The sequence below is a fragment of the Salmo trutta genome, chromosome 27, assembly GCF_901001165.1.
Source record: "Salmo trutta chromosome 27, fSalTru1.1, whole genome shotgun sequence".
Taxonomy (NCBI): Eukaryota; Metazoa; Chordata; class Actinopteri; order Salmoniformes; family Salmonidae; genus Salmo; species Salmo trutta.
In genome coordinates, this window is record NC_042983.1 from 4566422 (window position 1) to 4584598 (window position 18177).

At 42.0% G+C, this 18177-nt stretch overlaps 1 protein-coding gene across 2 annotated transcripts; it reads left to right on the forward strand.

Annotated features, from left to right (window-relative positions):
- Positions 1-1271: 1271 nt before the first annotated feature.
- On the forward strand, positions 1272-12909 carry LOC115164162 (ubiquitin-associated domain-containing protein 1). Of its 2 annotated transcripts, none has more exons than XM_029716390.1 (10): positions 1272-1691; positions 2408-2528; positions 2650-2723; positions 2947-3051; positions 3339-3441; positions 7233-7341; positions 9979-10237; positions 11479-11565; positions 11768-11906; positions 12105-12909. In XM_029716390.1, the coding sequence occupies exons 1-10, from the start codon at positions 1554-1556 to the stop codon at positions 12218-12220; spliced, it is 1251 nt and encodes a 416-aa protein (XP_029572250.1). In that variant the 5' UTR covers positions 1272-1553; the 3' UTR covers positions 12221-12909. The 2 variants fall into 2 exon arrangements, with proteins under 2 accessions (XP_029572250.1, XP_029572249.1); XM_029716389.1 differs by having other exon boundaries at positions 1273-1691; positions 2944-3051.
- Positions 12910-18177: the final 5268 nt, after the last annotated feature.

The window sequence follows — 18177 nt, forward strand, 5'->3', positions numbered from 1 at the left end:
TCTGCTCAAACGGTCAGGAACAGACTCCATGAGGGTGGTATGAGGGCCCGACGTCCACAGGTGGGGGTTGTGCTTACAGCCCAACACCGTGCAGGACGTTTGGCATTTGCCAGAGAACACCAAGATTGGCAAATTCGCCACTGGCGCCCTGTGCTCTTCACAGATGAAAGCAGGTTCCCACTGAGCACATGTGACAGACGTGACAGAGCCTGGAGACGCCGTGGAGAACGTTCTGCTGCCTGCAACATCCTCCAACATGACCGGTTTGGCGGTGGGTCAGTCATGGTGTGGGGTGGCATTTCTTTGGGGGGCCGCACAGCCCTCCATGTGCTCGCCAGAGGTAGCCTGACTGCCATTAGGTACCGAGATGAGATCCTCAGACCCCTTGTGAGACCAAATGCTGGTGCGGTTGGCCCTGGGTTCCTCCTAATGCAAGACAATGCTAGACCTCATGTGGCTGGAGTGTGTCAGCAGTTCCTGCAAGAGGAAGGCATTGATGCTATGGACTGGCCCGCCCGTTCCCCAGACCTGAATCCAATTGAGCACATCTGGGACATCATGTCTCGTTCCATCCACCAACGCCACGTTGCACCACAGACTGTCCAGGAGTTGGCGGATGCTTTAGTCCAGGTCTGGGAGGAGATCCCTCAGGAGACCATCCGCCACCTCATCAGGAGCATGCCCAGGCATTGTAGGGAGGTCATACAGGCACGTGGAGGCCACACACACTACTGAGCCTCATTTTGACTTGTTTTAAGGACATTACATCAAAGTTGGATCAGCCTGTAGTGTGGTTTTCCACTTTAATTTTGAGTGTGACTCCAAATCCAGACCTTCCATTGATTATTTTTGTGTGATTTTGTTGTCAGCACATTCAACTATGTAAAGAAAAAAGTATTTAATAAGATTATTTCATTCATTCAGATCTAGGATGTGTTATTATAGTGTTCCCTTTATTTTTTTGAGCAGTGTGTATGCTGACTGGTTTTCTGATCCACGCCCCTACCTTTAACCAACAGATACATATCTGTTTTCCCATTCATGTGAAATCCATAGATTAGGGCCTCATTTTTTATTTTTTATTGACTGATTTCCTTATATGAACTGTGACTCAGTCAAATCTTTGAAATTGTTAAATGTTGCATTTATATGTATGTTCTGTGTAGTAGGCCCAGGCACTGCAGGCTTTGTCTCCCTCTTCTGGTGGTATCTTTTAGGATTCACAGCTAAGCTAATTGAGCGCAAAAAAACTCCAATTCCCATTTTGCACAGGGAGAAACGTTGCCCAGGTTCAAAGGTTAATCATAACCAACACAATAGTATACTTGGCTAGCGGCTCGGCTCTTGGAGAAAGATAAACAACTCTTCTTTGCGAAATTAACAGCACTCGACTGCTATAGCATTGAAGTCTGATCAAACTGTCTGAAAATCATAAGTGTAGGTGTTTGCACTATTGTCGCTGTTTTTCGAAGGCGCCAGCTAATGTTAGCAAACTAACGTAGCCATCACTGAACTGGCTCGCTAGCTAGATAGTTACACACAAAGCTACAGCTATGTTTGTGCAAGAAGAGAAGATATTCGCTGGAAAAATATTAAAAATCCACATTTGTACTATGGAGGGTACAGAGTGGTTGGAAGAAGTAACAGAGGATACCACTATTGAACAACTCAAAGAGAAGTGCTTGAAACATGTATGCTTGTTTATTTTCCTACTTGCTCATTGATTGGTGTTTGCTCGGGTGAAATTGTAACGTAATTGTGTAACTGTATCGCTGATGTTTACAGCCCTAGCTGAAATAGTCAGTGTCGGTGTCAGTCGTTCCGTATTTATAGTAACTGGGTAGACACTGCTATTTATAATTTAGCAAGTTGGTTCACAAGTTAGCGAGCCTAGAATCCCTGCAGGCTAGGCGCACCCCATGAGCTCCCTGGCAAAATGTGATAGCTAGCCTAGCCCAAATGCTCGTGTCTATTGCTGTAGCTATGTAAGTTACTTATGTTCCTAGGCTCCTGCCTTTTGAGTTTCCCTTATTTGTTCCACAGACTATACTGTACTGTTGCTAGTTAGGGCTACCCATTTTTACACTTGATTCTTCTGTAAGTGCCAGTGTGATGCCCCACATGCAGCTAGCCTACCCCATATGGGTGCCAGTCTCTTTCTGAACTGCATCCTTCTAGTACAAGTTTAGATGAGCGAGATAACAGTAAGAGACCCAGCTAATGCAGAAATCATTGGTACCTTTAGAAATAGGTTTAGCTATTGATATAGGTCTAGCTAGCCTGTCCATTACCAATTATTTGCGTGGTTAAATAAAAAAAACAGTAAAATAATTACTAGGGTAAAAGTACTGCTACTTGTTACTGTCGGTGGGATAATTTGGGGAGGGGGGGTTTGCTTGTTTTGCAGTATGTACATGGAAGCCTCGAAGACCCCAAAACAATCACACACCATAAACTTGTCCATGCTGCCACGGAGAGGATCCTCACAGAAACTAAAACGGTTGCAGATGAAAGTCTAAAAGATAAAGGTACTCCTATGGATTTAAAGGTCTGAAGTTGTCTCAATGTTTATATTTTCCAATCAAACAATTAGCCAATATGATCAATGCTACTACATGCCATTAAGTGAATGTTTTCCTTTGGTTTTAGATGTTCTTTTACTGATTAAGAAGAGACCACTGCCACCCCCTCCGAAAATGGCTGACATAACTGCAGAGGAAAAGGTAGGCCAAACAACAGATTTAAATACTCTCCCTAATTGTATTGGTTTGTGGCTTATCAAACTCGGCACTTAAACTCAATAGGCACTGATCATCAGACAAAAATGTTTAATGAATTGCTAAGACTGCTAGAAACAGGGACAACACATCAAGAAACATATTACATCCAACTAGTTGTACTGTTTCCTCCTATCTTAATGTGTGTTTCCTCCTTGTCTGTCAGAAGAAGCAGGATAACAAGGCTCCAGATAAAGATGCCATCCTGAAGGCCACCGCCGGGCTGTCCACTCGCCACACAGACCGCACTGTCACCCAGCATAACATCAGAGATGTAAGTACAGCACAATACAGTAAATAGCCTGTCAGAATGCATAGTTCAAGGCACTGCAGGAGCTTTCCACTGACTATTGTACTGAAATTCAACTATAGTCCTAAAATGCATGGGCCTGCAAATTTATCAGAGACTTATTCAAATGAGTGAATTTGGTCATATTAAGCCTGTTCTAAATCCCAGATTTTTTATTTAACCAGGAAGTTCCGACCTCATTCCCAAAGAACCTCATTCTTAAAGAGAGGTTATTCATTCTGGTTTATGTGTGTGTGTACATTTTCCATCAGTTTCAGACGGAGCTCAGGAAAATCCTTGTCTCTCTCATTGAAGTGGCCCAGAAGCTTCTTGCCTTGAACCCTGATGCCGTGGAGCTCTTCAAAAAGGCCAATGGTACAGTGTGCACAGTGCAGACATTATTTAATTATCAAAGATTGTTTTTGGCACCTGCCTTGCTGTAAGAGGCTGGTTTTTGCATTAGTTTATTTTTAACTAGGCAAGACAGTTAAGAACAAATTCTTATTTACAATGATGGTCTAGGAACAGTGGGTTAACTGCCTTGTTCAGGGGCAGAACGACAGATTTGTACCTTGTCAGCTCGGGGATTCGATCTAGCAACCTGGCCCAATGCTCTAACCGCTAGGCTACCTGCCGCCCCAACGGTCACTTGCCGTTTTTAATGAACAACAAGTTGGAGCTGTAACAGTCATATTGTCACTGAGCTTATGTATGAGTGACAGAATAGTGCATTATGTAAGGGATAATCAACTAGTGGCTATACATTCTCTGGAAAATAATGTGCGACGTGGAACTCACCTTCCAGAGTTGCATTATTTTCCAGAGTACGCATTAGAGCTCCCAAGTTGATTATCCCTTTTTTTATACCATGGCTATAATTTAACACATTTGATGCTAGAAATGTGTTCAACATCCACTGAAGTAGCTAGCAAGTTTACTAGATATCTATAGTAGTTGCCTTTGTAACCAAACAAATAGACTTGCTAGCTCAGCTAACCAAACCCATATAAATCAGTATGATTGATTCTGATTTCTATGGCCAAAGCATTAGTCCTAGCTTGCTATTATGAAAATCTAATTCAACAATGCCAATAATGTTTTCAAATCAACTTTTGCTTTCAAAAGCAGCTCAAACAGAACATGTAAGTATGAATTTCATAGCCACTGAATTATACTGTGCATTATAGGGAATTATAAACTGGGTGGTTCGAGCCCTGAATGCTAATTGGCTGACAATCGTGGTATATCAGACCGTATACCACGGGTATGACAACATTTATTTTTACTGCTCTAATTACGTTGGTAACCAGTTTATAAAAGCAATAAGGCACCTCTGGGCTTTGTGGGTTGGCATCGTGCCTAAGAACAGCCCTTAGCAGTGATATGTTGGCCATATACCACACCCCCTCGTGCCTTATTGCTTAAGTATACAGCGGGTGGGTCTAATTCTGAATGCTGATTGGTTAAAACTGTGTTGAGGTCAGAGTCTATTCCACAAGTTACCACTGGTTAAATCTATGCCGTTAAAATGCCTATCTGTTCCATCTGACTGCGCAATCCACTGTCTCATCAGCCCAGCCAGGCAATTTCTAAACTTGATCTCTACTATAAAAAGGATCTAGACATTATCTCACCTTTCTTTTAGACTAACATTTAGTTTTCATCAGCAGAGATTTGTATACATCTTGCTTTCTGACATTTGCAACATTTCAATATTCAAATTTGAGACAGACAGGCTGCTTTTCTCAGCCAGTCGAAATCATGAATCAGCATACATTTTTATGGGTACAAAGAAATGTCAATAAACAGGTAAAGCTAAATGAAGTGCAGCTAGTTTGCAGTTTTTCCAGCTCAGTTTGAAGTGATTGTGTTAGCTGTGTTGTTGGCTAGCTCCTCTGAACAACAGTGTCCAGATGAGAGTACATTTTCTATGCCAGGTGAAATCACGCATCATTAGCTCATTGTTATGGATGTATCCCAAAAATTATCACTAGAAAACAGCTTAAACAAACGCAAATGCAGATGTTATTCTGGCTGCACTGTTTGACGTGACTGTAAGTTAGCCGTAGTTGAATAGCAAGCAAGCAAGGGATAAGAACGTTGCCAGCCAGTATGGCAATGGAACATTTAGAACGAACGACTGGGTTGCGCCAATACAGTTGAAGTCGGAAGTTTACATACACTTAGGTTGGAGTCATTAAAACTCATTTTTCAACCGCTCCACGACTTTATTGTTGACAAACTATAGTTTTGGCAAGTCGGTTAGGACATCTACTTTGTGCATGACACAAGTAATTTTTCCAACAATTGTTTACAGACAGATTATTTCACATATAATTCACTGTATCACAATTCCATTGGGTCAGAAGTTTACATATCCTAAGTTGACTGTGCCTTTAAACAGCTTGGAAAATCCCAGAAAATGATGTCATGGCTTTAGAAGCTTCTCATAGGCTAATTGACCTCATTTGAGTCAATTGGAGGTGTACCTGTGGATGTATTTCAAAGCCTACCTTCAAACTCAGTGCCTCTTTGCTTGACATCATGGGAAAATCAAAAGAAATCAGCCAAGACCTCATAAAAACAATGGTAGGCCTCCACAAGTCTGGTTCATCCTTGGGAGCTATTTCCAAACAACTGAAGGTAAATTCTGTACAAACAATAGTACGCAAGTATAAACACCACGGGACCACGCAGCCATCATACCGCTCAGGAAGGAGACGCATTCTGTATCCTAGAGATGAACATACTTTGGTGCGAAAAGTGCAAATCAATTCCAGAACAACAGCAAAGGACCTTGTGAAGATGCTGGAGGAAACAGGTACAAAAGTATCTATATCCACAGTAAAAAAGTCCTATATCCAGATAACCTGAAAGGCCGCTCAGCAAGGAAGAAACCACTGCTCCAAAACCGCCATAAAAAAGCCAGACTATGGTTTGCAACTGCACATGGGGACAAAGATCGTACTTTTTGGAGAAATGTCCTCTGCTCTGATGAAACAAAAATAGAACTGTTTGGCCATAGTGACCATTGTTATGTTTGGAGGAAAAAGGGGGAGGCATGCAAGCCAAAGAACACCATCCCAACCGTGAAGCACGGGGGTGGCAGCATCATGTTGTGGGGGTGCTTTGCTGCAGGAGAGACTGGTGCACTTCACAAAATAGATGGCATCATGAGGGAGGAACATTATGTGGATATATTGAAGCAACATCTCCAGACATCAGTCAGGAAATTAAAGCTTGGTCGCAAATGGGTCTTCCAAATGGATAATGACCCCAAGCATTCTTCCAAAGTTATAGAAAAATGGCTTAAAGACAACAAAGTCAAGGTATTGGAGTGGCCATCACAAAGGCCTGACCTCAATCCTACAGAAAATGTGTGGGCAGAACTGAAAAAGCGTGTGCTAGCCAGGGGGCCTACAAACCTGACTTAGTTACACCCGCTCTGTCAGGAGGAATGGGCCAAAATTCACCCAACTTATTGTGGGAAGCTTGTGGAAGGCTACCCGAAACGTTTGACCAAGTTAAACAATTTAAAGGCAATGCTACCACATACTAATTGAGTGTATGTAAACCTCTGACCCACTGGGAATGTGATGAAATAAATAAATCATTCTCTCTACTATTATTCTGACATTTCACATTCTTAAAATAAAGTGGTGATCCTAATTGACCTAAGACAGGGAATTTTTACTAGGATTAAATGTCAGGAATTGTGAAAAACTGAGTTTAAATTTATTTCGCTAATGTGTATGTTAACTTCTGACTTCAACTGTAGATACAGAGCAAAAAGACTAAATGACTGGGTCACGTCTCTGGCAACCGAACCGATAGAACGAACGACCAGCCAGCTTGGCTAGCAACCCTAGATTTGTGTCAGTACTATATCTTGTGGAATGATTAAATAGTATGAATAAATTAATCAAAATAAAAATGTCTATTTTGGTAACCCGTTGTATAAAAGTGATAATGCCAAAGAAGCCGGTGTTTGGAGGATATATTGGCACGGTTTGCCAATATATCTCAAACACCGGCTTCTCGGGCATTATCACTTAAATAATGCACGCTCTAGAATTCCCTTCAAGGCAATCAGTAGCAATGCCATGGCATAAAGTATTATTATAGTTAAACTATTATTCACTAATATTGTGTGTGTGGTTTGTCAGCCATGCTGGATGAGGAGGAGGAGGACCGGGTGGATGAGACGACCCTTCAGCAGCTGACTGAGATGGGTTTCCCTGAGAGCAAAGCCATCAAAGCTCTCAGACTCAACCAGTGAGTCACAATCAATAATACTTATCAGCACCTGAAGTCAAATGAGATAATCAGAATCACTGACACAACGAGTGCAGGGTTTTTTCTGAATCAAAAAGGGGCGTGGTGGGGGTGTGGCAATGGGCATGCTCAGCCCATGGTTAGTGCTATCTTGGCCCAGCTGTATTTGGTCAAGGCCCTGGGCAAGAACATTTGAGGCGCCCATCTTGGCCGCGGGGCTATTTCCTGCAATTCTGCAGATTTTACCATGAAGCTGAGAGAACTTTTGCCGTTTGTAAGCCAATTTTCTGCAATTCTGCTATGGAGCTGAGAGAACATTTAGCTATTTTCCTGCATGTTTCCACCTGCAATTTTTATGCATTTTGCCATGGCTAATGCAGTGTTCTTTTGCTCAAACATGATAACAAAACCAATACTCCTGAATTCATTGTTTTTGTCTAGCTTTTATTTGAGTGATTTTTTTATTTCTCATTTTGTTATTTAAAAATATAGGTCCATTATCTTTTTTTTTTACATATTTGATACTAACTGGTTTGTTTTTTTCTATATCCAACAACACCGAGAACGTTTTTCCATCCCAAAAATGAATCCCCCTCCCCTGAAAACACTGTTTGGACCTAAACAAATGATTAGGCCGTTCGCCCAAGACTTTTCTATGCAAAACAAAAAAACCTGGAGTGTTTAAGATGAGGGAAGATTTTTTTATTTTTTTTTGTGAGCATGGCCTTATTTCTATTACAGCATATTGGATGACATTCATGTTGACATTCACATTCATGTTCAATGTAACTGCGATAGGTTTAGGCTGCCACATGATACGCACATTTTCCCTTTACCCATCATGAGGTTGCTACAACCTAGCCTATGAATAAAAGTTTACAACGTAGGTGCACACAGGGCGAGACACCAAATTTAGGGTGACAGACAGTGATACTTTTTTTTTTGACACATGGACAGACAGTGTCATTTAAATACTGCCTTGCACACTCTTGCCTGCATCTAGCTGATATAGGGTGTAATCATTAGTCCAACAGTTGCAAACGAGAGTTTCTAATCGACAAATTCAGCTATGTTTATACTCGTTTTGTTCCGTTTGCTTCCTTTTTAAGAAAAATCTTTAACAGAATCGGCAGAATAAATTCACCCCTGATCACACATAAACACAGTTCGCTTTCATAGCAGCCACGTTGTATTCCTTCTCGCATCTATGCACTCACCTCTTCCCTTTCGCTTATGTACTTCAATGTGCAACACATCAGCTACGAAAAAACCTTTCCAAGCCAAACCGCTACACTCAGCCTACATCATTGTCACCATATTAGCTAAAGTAACGTCATAGTCAGCAAAGCTAATACAACTAACGCGTTAGTAAACCCGCTACAATCATGCAGTAATGTTAGTGTACTGTATAGTCACTAAGCAGTTACACCGGCGACCCTGGTGACAATACATTTGTAAAACCAAAAGCTTACCTTGAGTTCCAGTGTTGTGTTCATCCACCTCTGGCCTGCTGGCCCCCCTACCTCTGAGGAAGCACAGTTCCCGCTCAGCCCAGTCAAAACTGTTAACTGATCTGGCACCCCTATGGTGGAACAAGCTCCCTCACGACGCCAGGACAGTGGAGTCAATCACCACCTTCCGGAGACACCTGAAACCCCACCTCTTTAAGGAATACCTAGGATAGGATAAAGTAATCCTTCTAACCCCCCCCCCCCCCCCAAAAAAAAAAAAGATTTAGATGCACTATTGTAAAGTGGTTGTTCCACTGGATATCATAAGGTGAATGCACCAATTTGTAAGTCGCTCTGGATAAGAGCGTCTGCTAAATGACTTCAATGTAAATGTAAAATGTGTTGGAAAGTCATAGCCAGCTAGCTAACATAGCATCCCTCTGTTTGAGCAGGGTGTTCAGTAGGCTAAACTAGCTAGCTGCATTTGCTAGCAAAGTGAGAGAGAAATTACTCTCTCTTGCTTTTGGAAGAAATTAATTTAACTATTCAACTATTGTCTTTCTCTCTCTGAGCCAACTACTCACCACATTTTATACACTAGTGCTAGCTAGCTGTAGTTTATGCTTTCAGTACTAGATTCATTCTCTGATCCTTTGATTGGGTGGACAAAATGTCAGTTCATGCTGCAAGAGTTCTGAGGTTGGAGGAAGTCCTCTGAAAGTTGTCATAATTACTGTGTAAGTCTATGGAAGGAGGTAAGAACCACGAGCCTCCTAGCTTCCATCCTCCTCTGTACCCAGAGGAGGATGGAAGCTAGCTGTCTTCCAGCTACACCATGGTGCTACCCTACAGAGTGCTGTTGAGGCTACTGTAGAACTTATTTGCAGAATAGTGTGTTATAATCAATTATTTGGTGACGTGATTATATTTAGTATAGTTTTATCAATAAAGGATAAATGTCTGACATAAAAAAATATATAAAGAAATTCACTGAGGAAGGACAACTGCCCTGGAGTATAGTCTGAGTCAATGATACTGGTCAGTGGTCATATCAGTGAAGTCTATAAAGAATCAATTAGACACTTAGCCTGTGATTCTATCCATCACAACAGGTTAATCCAGTCTGATCAGATGAGTCTGAAACAACAAATTTAACCATGCCCCTCCCTCACTGCCTCTCCTGCAGCATGTCAGTGACCCAGGCCATGGAGTGGCTGATTGAGCACGTAGACGACCCCACGGTGGACACCACCCTGCCCGGCCAGGACACCCCAGGAGCAGTAGGAGCCACAGCACCACCCCTGATCCCATCTATCTCCGCCTCATTTCCAAACCTCCTCCGCACCCTCTCCCAGACCAACACAGATGCCGCCGCCAGGCAGGACGAACTCACTGAGATCTTCAAGAGGATCCGAAGGAAAAGAGAGTTCAGGCCCGACTCACGGGTGAGTGATCTTTCTGTCCCAATGCCCTGGGATATACCAAGCTAAAACTGTTACATGTTAGACTGGTTTTGGCAAGACGACAAACAAATCTGTGACCAGGCAAGATACCTTCCTAATATTGAGTTGCACACCAATTTACCCTCAGAACAGTCTCAATTCATCAGCCTCAACTCTACAAGATATAGAAAGCGTTTCACAGGGATGCTGGCACATGGTGTGCCTGGCACATACTACCATACCCCGTTCAAAGGCACTTCAATCTTTTGTCTTGCCCATTCACCCTCTGACATGTACACATACACAATCCATGTTTCAATTGTCTAAAGGCTTAAAAATCCTTTAACCTGTCTCTCCTCTCCATTGCTATTGCAACCTCTTTGCAATAAGGAATTGTTTAAAAATAAAATGTATGGAACCTTTATTTAACTAGGCAAGTCAGTTAAGAACAAATTCTTATTTACAATGACGGCCTACCCCGGCCAAACCCGGACGACGCTGGGCCAATTGTGCGCCGCCCTATGGGACTCCCAATCACAGCCGGATGTGATGCAGCCTGGAATTGAGACCAAAAGCTCAAGAGAAGTTTAAAGATTTTATTACCAGGGATGCCGTCAGCTGAGTGCATACATTTAGAAAGTTCACAACACATCTTATACTCTTCTCTCCTTTTAGTCACCACCCCAGCTATACATTTTATGACCCCAATGAGTATCCCATATCTGGACTGTGGAATGTCCATGGTCCTCTCTTTGTTTAGCTAGATGTCAGAATCACACCCCGTCCATCTTTATTGTCCTGGGCCTGACCCTGCTCTCTGATCCTAGGCAATATCCTCTTATCTGATTAGGTCAACTTTTCCAAATTAGCATACCCACAGTTTCATGGCCTGAACTCCATTTATACTCACTTGTTAATGATTATTCACTAAACAGTATACAAACAAACTATAGTTTAAAATGAAACATGTTACATTTTAACAGAATCCATCAACTGATTGAAGGGGATTTAACAAGTGACATAAATAAGGGATCATAGCTTTCACCTGGAAAGAGCAATTACTAATGTTTTGAACACTGTGTATATAGCTGTTAGCTAGCTTACCTAAAATGTCGTAAAATTTGTGTCTGCTACTCTCTTACTGAATGTTGGCTTCAAACTGTGATAAACTATTTGTCCTTTTATAGAATGACAGTGTAGTGTGTAATGATAAACTAACTCCGTATCGTTCTTTGTCTCTGCAGGCTGTCATTGCGTTATTGGAGATGGGCTTTGATGAGAAGGAGGTGGTCGATGCCCTGAGAGTCAATAACAACCAACAGGATGCTGCAGTAGGTTTACTGTCCACACAGGAATAAAGGATCAAAGAACATGAAGCACACACTTATTGAGTAAAAAAATAAGTCATTGCTTCCTGTCTATGAATGGACTGCATTTTACACCTATTACCCATGTTGTCATTTGGAATAAGAACTGGTTCTCCATTGACCGTCCTAGTTTAAGAGAAGTTAACTAACCGATCTAAACCCACAGTGCGAGTGGCTGCTGGGGGACAGGAAGCCGTCTCCGGAGGACTTGGATAAAGGCATCGACATCAACAGTTCTCTCTTCCAGGCCATCCTGGAGAACCCTGTGGTCCAGCTGGGCCTCACCAATCCCAAAACACTGCTCGGTAGGTTTGGAGAAAAAGTAATTGTACAGTTAAAAATAACAAAGCTCAGAGGATAAGGGGAGGGGGTGTACCTGTACATCAAGCGTCACGCTACAGAAACATGCTTCAGTCCTATGGGCTGTTCTGGCTCAGACGAGGCTACTTATTGAATTGTTGTGTAGTCTCTAAAACCCTCTTAAACCTTCTGTTTGTGTGTAGCGTTTGAGGACATGTTGGAGAACCCTCTGAACAGCACCCAATGGATGAATGACCCTGAGACTGGGCCTGTCATGCTGCAGATCTCCAGAATCTTCCAGACACTCAACCGCACGTAGAGACTGTGTGTGTGTGTGTGTGTGTGTGTGTGTGTGTGTGTGTGTGAGTGTGCACACGGCTGTGACAAGTATTGTTTTTTTGCCTTTAAGTCAAAGCCGGGGGGGGGGTGTAAAATACATATTTATTTATACCACAGATAACCTTGTACAAAACTATGTTAACATGATTATTACAATACATTTTTTTTTTTTTTTTTACATTTAAAAAATTATTTGATACATTTCTCCATATACAAAAAAAGACCATCAGGCATCAAACCAATGTTTACTCTTCAACAACGTTCCTTTTTTGCCATATTCAAATATCAATTAGTTTAATTTGTCTCCTTAAATTGTTACATTTCCTCAAAGGTGAATGTTTCTAGCGAGAGTTGAATGACTCCAGGCAGTCTGTATAATTTGGTTGAAGACAAGTCAGACTGCAAGTGAACATGCATCAAACTGTTGCGTGATGATGAAATGAGTGTTCAGTACTAACCAGGGGTTTGTTCAGAACGTCAAAACGTTCCAAAGGTTGTAGATAGACATGTAATGTATAGAGCAGATCCGATTTGATTATTCTCTGTGACAAATAACGTCTGTTCTAAATGACGTGTTTCTATCATAAAGTTGTGTAACGTTCCACCCTTCCTGAATGATTAAACCCCAGGTTATGGCTATGTTCCAGTTAACCTCTCCTTCCTTCTAAATTGTGCACTTGTTAATTTCCCTTCTGTGGTTTAAAAGGAAATGACTGGTTTAAGAAATGTGGTTGAAACTCCCTCTCGTCCATGCCTCCACAAATCTGATGCTTTTAGATTTGTAGGAAGTATTGGGATGCACTTGCTGTGATGGCAATGGTTGTGCTTATCACATTAAGTCCAGAACTTAGAGTGTGGAGGTACAGGTGGATTTGGGTGGTCAGACACACTGACTTTATCTTTTGCTTTTGCTCACAATCTCTCTCTGTGTGTTCAACCTTGGGAGCCTAGTGGTCTGCCTGCTGTGAGTCACAGTGTGACACTACTCAAAGAAGTGGGAAAGTAAAGGAGGACATTGTCCTTCTCCCAAATATTTATTCAATTGCTTTCTTTTTAGAAAAGTGTATTATGTGCTGTCTTTTTGGTGTCTGAAGTCAAGTCTGTCTTGGTAATGGTCTTGATTTAAAAAAATATATATCTATCTAGAGACCCACAGTACCAGGTCAAAAGTTTGGACACCTACTCATTCAAGGGTTTTTCTATATATTTTTTATTTTCTACATTACATGCTGAGCAGTTGTTGGCTGCTTGTCCTTCACTCTGCGATCCAACTCATCCCAAACCATCTCGATTGGGTTGAGGTTGGGTGATTGTGGAGGCCAGGTCATCTGATGCATCACTCCATCAATATTCATGGTCAAATAGCCCTTACACAGCCTGGAGTTGTGTTTTGGGTCATTGTCCTGTTGAAAAACAAATTATAGTCCCACTAAGCGCAAACCAGATGGGATGGTGTATCGCTGCAGAATGCTGTGGTAGCCATGCTGGTTAAGTGTGCCTTGAGTTCTAAATAAATCACCAACCATGTCACCAGCAAAGCACCATCACACCACCTCCATGCTTCAAGATGGGAACTACACATGCAGAGATCATTCGTTCACCTACTCTGCATCTTGCAAAGACAGTGGTTGGAACCAAAAATCTCCAATTTGGACTCATCAGACCAAAGGACAGATTTCCACCGGTCTAATGTCCATTGCTTGTGTTTCTTGGCTCAAACAAGTCTGTTATTGGTGTCCTTTAGTCGTGGTTTCTTTGCAGCAATTCAACCATGAAGGCCTGATTCACGCAGTCTCCTCTGAACAGTTGATGTTGAGATGTGTCTGTTACTTGAACTCTGTGAATCATTTATTTGTGCTGCAATCTGACGTGCAGGTAACTCTAATGAACTTATCTTCTGCAGCAGAGGTAACTCTGGATCTTCCTTTCCTGTGTTGGGAGAGCCAGTTACATCATAGCGCTTGGTTTTTGCGACTGCACTTGAAGAAACTTTCAAAGTTCTTGAAATGTTCCGTATTGACTGACCTTCATGTCTTAAAGTAATGATGGACATTGTGTCAGTGCAATGCTTGTTTGAGCTGTTCTTGCCATATTATGGACTTGGTCTTTCACCAAATAGGGCTATCTTCTGTATTCCACCCTTAACTTGTCATAACACAACTGATCAAACGCATTAAGAAGGAAAGAAATTCCGGAAATTAACTTTTATCAAGGCACATTGAAATGCATTCCAGGTGACTACCTCATGAAGCTGGTTGAGAGAATGCCAAGAGTGTGCAAAGCTGTCAAGGGAAAGGGTGGCTACTTTTTTGGCAACTACATGATTCCATATGTGTTATTTCATAGTTTTGATGTCTTCACTGTTATTCTACAATGTAGAAAATAGTAAAAATGAAAACCCTTGAATGAGTAGGTGTCCAAACTTTTGACTGGTACTGTATGTATTAATTAGTTGTCATTGTGCTCTGAATGTTATCATGTTGCTCTAATTCTGCGCCTGTTCTCAATGCTCTTAAAACAACTCACTACACCAGGAACAATAGTACTCGTATTTTCTGACAATGGGCGGTATGATTAGTCTGAGTGCCTGTCTGTTTGTGCTATTAGACCAACTCCTGTCACTGATTGCAGGGGTTTTTCTGGATCAAGAAGTGTCTTAGGTGGTGGACGTGACAATGGGCGCAACCGGCCTGTTTATCTTTTTTTACACAGTTTGGATGCTTACGCGGCCTTTACAAAGATTTCAATAGCAGACAATGACACTGAGCGTTGGAGTTGGCAAGAGCACAAACAGATCTGGGACCAGGCTACATATGATAGGTTTCAGGGGAAATTGATGCTTGAATCATTCCTTCCTGCAATGAAACAAGCTATCTTAGTATAAACATACAAGCCAATGCATTGAAAAATTTGACATGCAGTGGTATACTGAGCTAAGTAAAACTGATAGTTGAATAGTGGGCCAGTTTTCTTTTGAGAGTAAATTACATGTGAGCTGTTTAACCAAAACATCATGCACTTATTATTGACTGTGTGATGACTTGCCTTGTCATAAGATTGACCCATAATAATGGTGCATTTCTGTGCAATAGCAAGACCTGTAGAAATATATTTCATTAGTGTGTCAGAAATGTGTGAATTGAAATGAGTTAGTAAGGCTATGTCTTTATTCTATATATTTTTACAATAATTTATAGTAAGTAAGTACTCAGACGCGCTAGTACTGCTTTTGATGAATCAATAGGACTGATTATTTTAGGCTCCATCCCAAATGGCAACCCATTCCCTAAAATGTATACAGTACCAGTCGAAAGTTTGGACACACCGTCTCATTCAAGGGTTTTTCTTTATTTTACGATGTTCTACATTGTAGAAATAATAGTGAAGACATCAAAACTATGAAATAACACATATGGAATCATGTAGTAACCAAAAAAGTGTTAGACAAATAAAATATATTTTATTCTTCAAAGTAGCCACCCTTTGCCTTGGGAGCCAGACCAACCCACTGGGGAGCCAGCCCCAGCCAAAGGTTAAATAAAATTTGTAAAAATCAGAATAAGATTTCCCCCACAAAATGGCTTTATTATAGATAGATATACTCCTCCCCCCTCTGACGATTCCGCAGGTGAAGAACCCAGATGTGGCGGTCCTGGGCTGGCGTGGCTACACGTGGTTGTAAGGCCGGTTGGACGTACTGCGAAATTCTCTAAAACAACCTTGGAGGCAGCTTATGCTAGAGAAATTAACATTCAATTCTCTGGCAACGGCTCCGGTGGACATTCCTGCAGTCAGCATGGCAACTGCACACTTCCTCAAAATTTGAAACATCTCTGGCATTGTGTTGTGTGAGACAACTACACATTTTAGTGGCCTTTTATTTTCCACAGCACAAGGTGCACTTGTGTAATGATAATACTGTTTAATCAGCTTCTTGATATTTCCACACCTGTCAGGATTATCTTGACAAAGGATAAAATGCTCACTAACGCGTGTAAACGAGTTTGTGCACACAAAGAAGTAAGTGTTTTGTGCATACGGAACATTTCTGGGATCTTTTATTTCAGCTCATGAAACATGGGACCAACACTGTACATGTTGTGTTTTTTGTTTTTGTTCAGTGTAGTAGTGCACTATATTAGGGAATGGTGGGATGCAACCTTAATTTAATTTTGAGTTTCGTCTATAAGAAGAACATGGCTGATGGGAGGTGTGTTTTGCAAGCTTTGAGTTTTTGTATTCAATATTTGAAATGTGCTGTTGATGTGACTGTCCTCAGGGAGGCTGATGTTGTTTTTTCTAGCTATGCCACTGTGAGGCCAAACCTCTACTCCTTTTATGGCTTTAACTAATCCATGGTAACGTGGCTTATTGAACAGAGCGTCAATAAGTATGGTTTGGTCAAATGCAATATTTGAACATGATTTAGATGTTGTTGTTTTTTGAAGTATTTCCTTGAATTGTGTGTGTATTTATAGTTAAGCAAAAATAGTTACTTGCTCTTATTAATAATATTACATTTGCGAGAATCTGAAATCTGCCCTTCAAGTTATTGAAATACAATTTCTTTACAAAATAGATAAACCTTGAGAAAATGTAGCAGTGTTGAATATTCAATGCATTTGTATAGAGGCTACAGACTATATTGGCAGCCTTTCTGTATACAGGTTGAGAATGCACTGTAAATAGTCCTGGTGGACTATTTGATTAATTGATCAGCAGTTTTATGGCTTGGGGGTAGAAGCTACTAAGGAGCCTTTTGGACCTAGACCTGGTGCTCCGGTACCACTTGCCGTGCGGTTGCAGAGAGAACAGTCAATGACTTGGGTGACTGGAGTCATTGACAATTTGTTGGGCCATCCTCTGACACTGCCTAGTGTAATAGGTCCTGGATGGTAGGAAGCTTGGCACCAGCAATGTACTGGGTTGTATGCACTACCCTCTGTAGTGCCTTATGGTCAGATGCCGAGCAGTTGCCATACCAGGTGGTGATGCAACCGGTCTGGAGGCTCTCGACGGTGCAGCTGTGAAACCTTTGAGGATCTGAGGACCCATGCCAAATCTTTTCAGTCTCCTGAGGGTGGAAAAGGCATTGTCATGCCCTCTTCACAACTTTCTTGGTGTGTTTGGACCATGTTAGATTGTTAGTGATGTGGACACCAAGGAACTTAACTCTCGACCCACTCCGCTACAGCCCAGTTGATGTGAATGGGGGTTGTGCTCGGTCCTCCTTTTCCTGGAGTCCACAATCATCTCGTTTGTCTTGCTCACGTTGAGGGAGAGGTTGTGGTCCTGGCACAACACTGCCAGGCCTCTTGCCCTCCTCCCTATAGGCTGTCTCATCGTTGTCGGTGATCAGGCCTACAGCCGTTGTGTCGTCAGCAAACTTAATGATGGTGTTGGAGTCGTGTTTGGCCACGCAAACGTGGATGAACTGGGAGTACATGAGGGGACTAAGCACACACCCCTAAGGTGCCCCCGTGTTAAGGATCAGCGTGGCAGCTGTGTTGTTACCTACCCTTACCACCTGAGGGCTGCCCGTCAGGAAGTCCAGGATCCAGTTGCAGAGGGAGGTGTTTACTCCCAGGGTCCTTATTAACTTAGTGATGGGCTTTGAGGGCACTATGTTGTTGAACGCTAAGCTGTAGTCAATGAATAGCATTCTCACATAGGTGTTCCTTTTGTCCGGGTGGGAAAGGGGAATGTGGGTTGAGATTGTGTCATCTGTGGATCTGTTGGAGCGGCATGCGAATTGGAGTCGGTCTAGGATTTCCGGGATGATTGTGTTGAGGTGAGCCATGACCAGCCTTTCAAAGCACTTCATGGCTACCATCGTGAGTGCTACGGGGCGGTAGTCATTTAGGCAGGTTACCTTCGCTTTCTTGTGCACAGGGACTATGGTGGTTTGCTTGAAACGTATAGGTATTACAGACTCGG

Coding starts and splice junctions, on each gene's coding strand:
- LOC115164162 (XM_029716389.1), top strand. CDS start 1,554: ATGTTTGTGCAAGAAGAGAAGATATTCGCTGGAAAAATATTAAAAATC. Junction 1,692..2,407: donor AAGAGAAGTGCTTGAAACAT/GTATGCTTGTTT, acceptor CTTGTTTTGCAG/TATGTACATGGAAGCCTCGA. Junction 10,238..11,478: donor AGTTCAGGCCCGACTCACGG/GTGAGTGATCTT, acceptor TTGTCTCTGCAG/GCTGTCATTGCGTTATTGGA.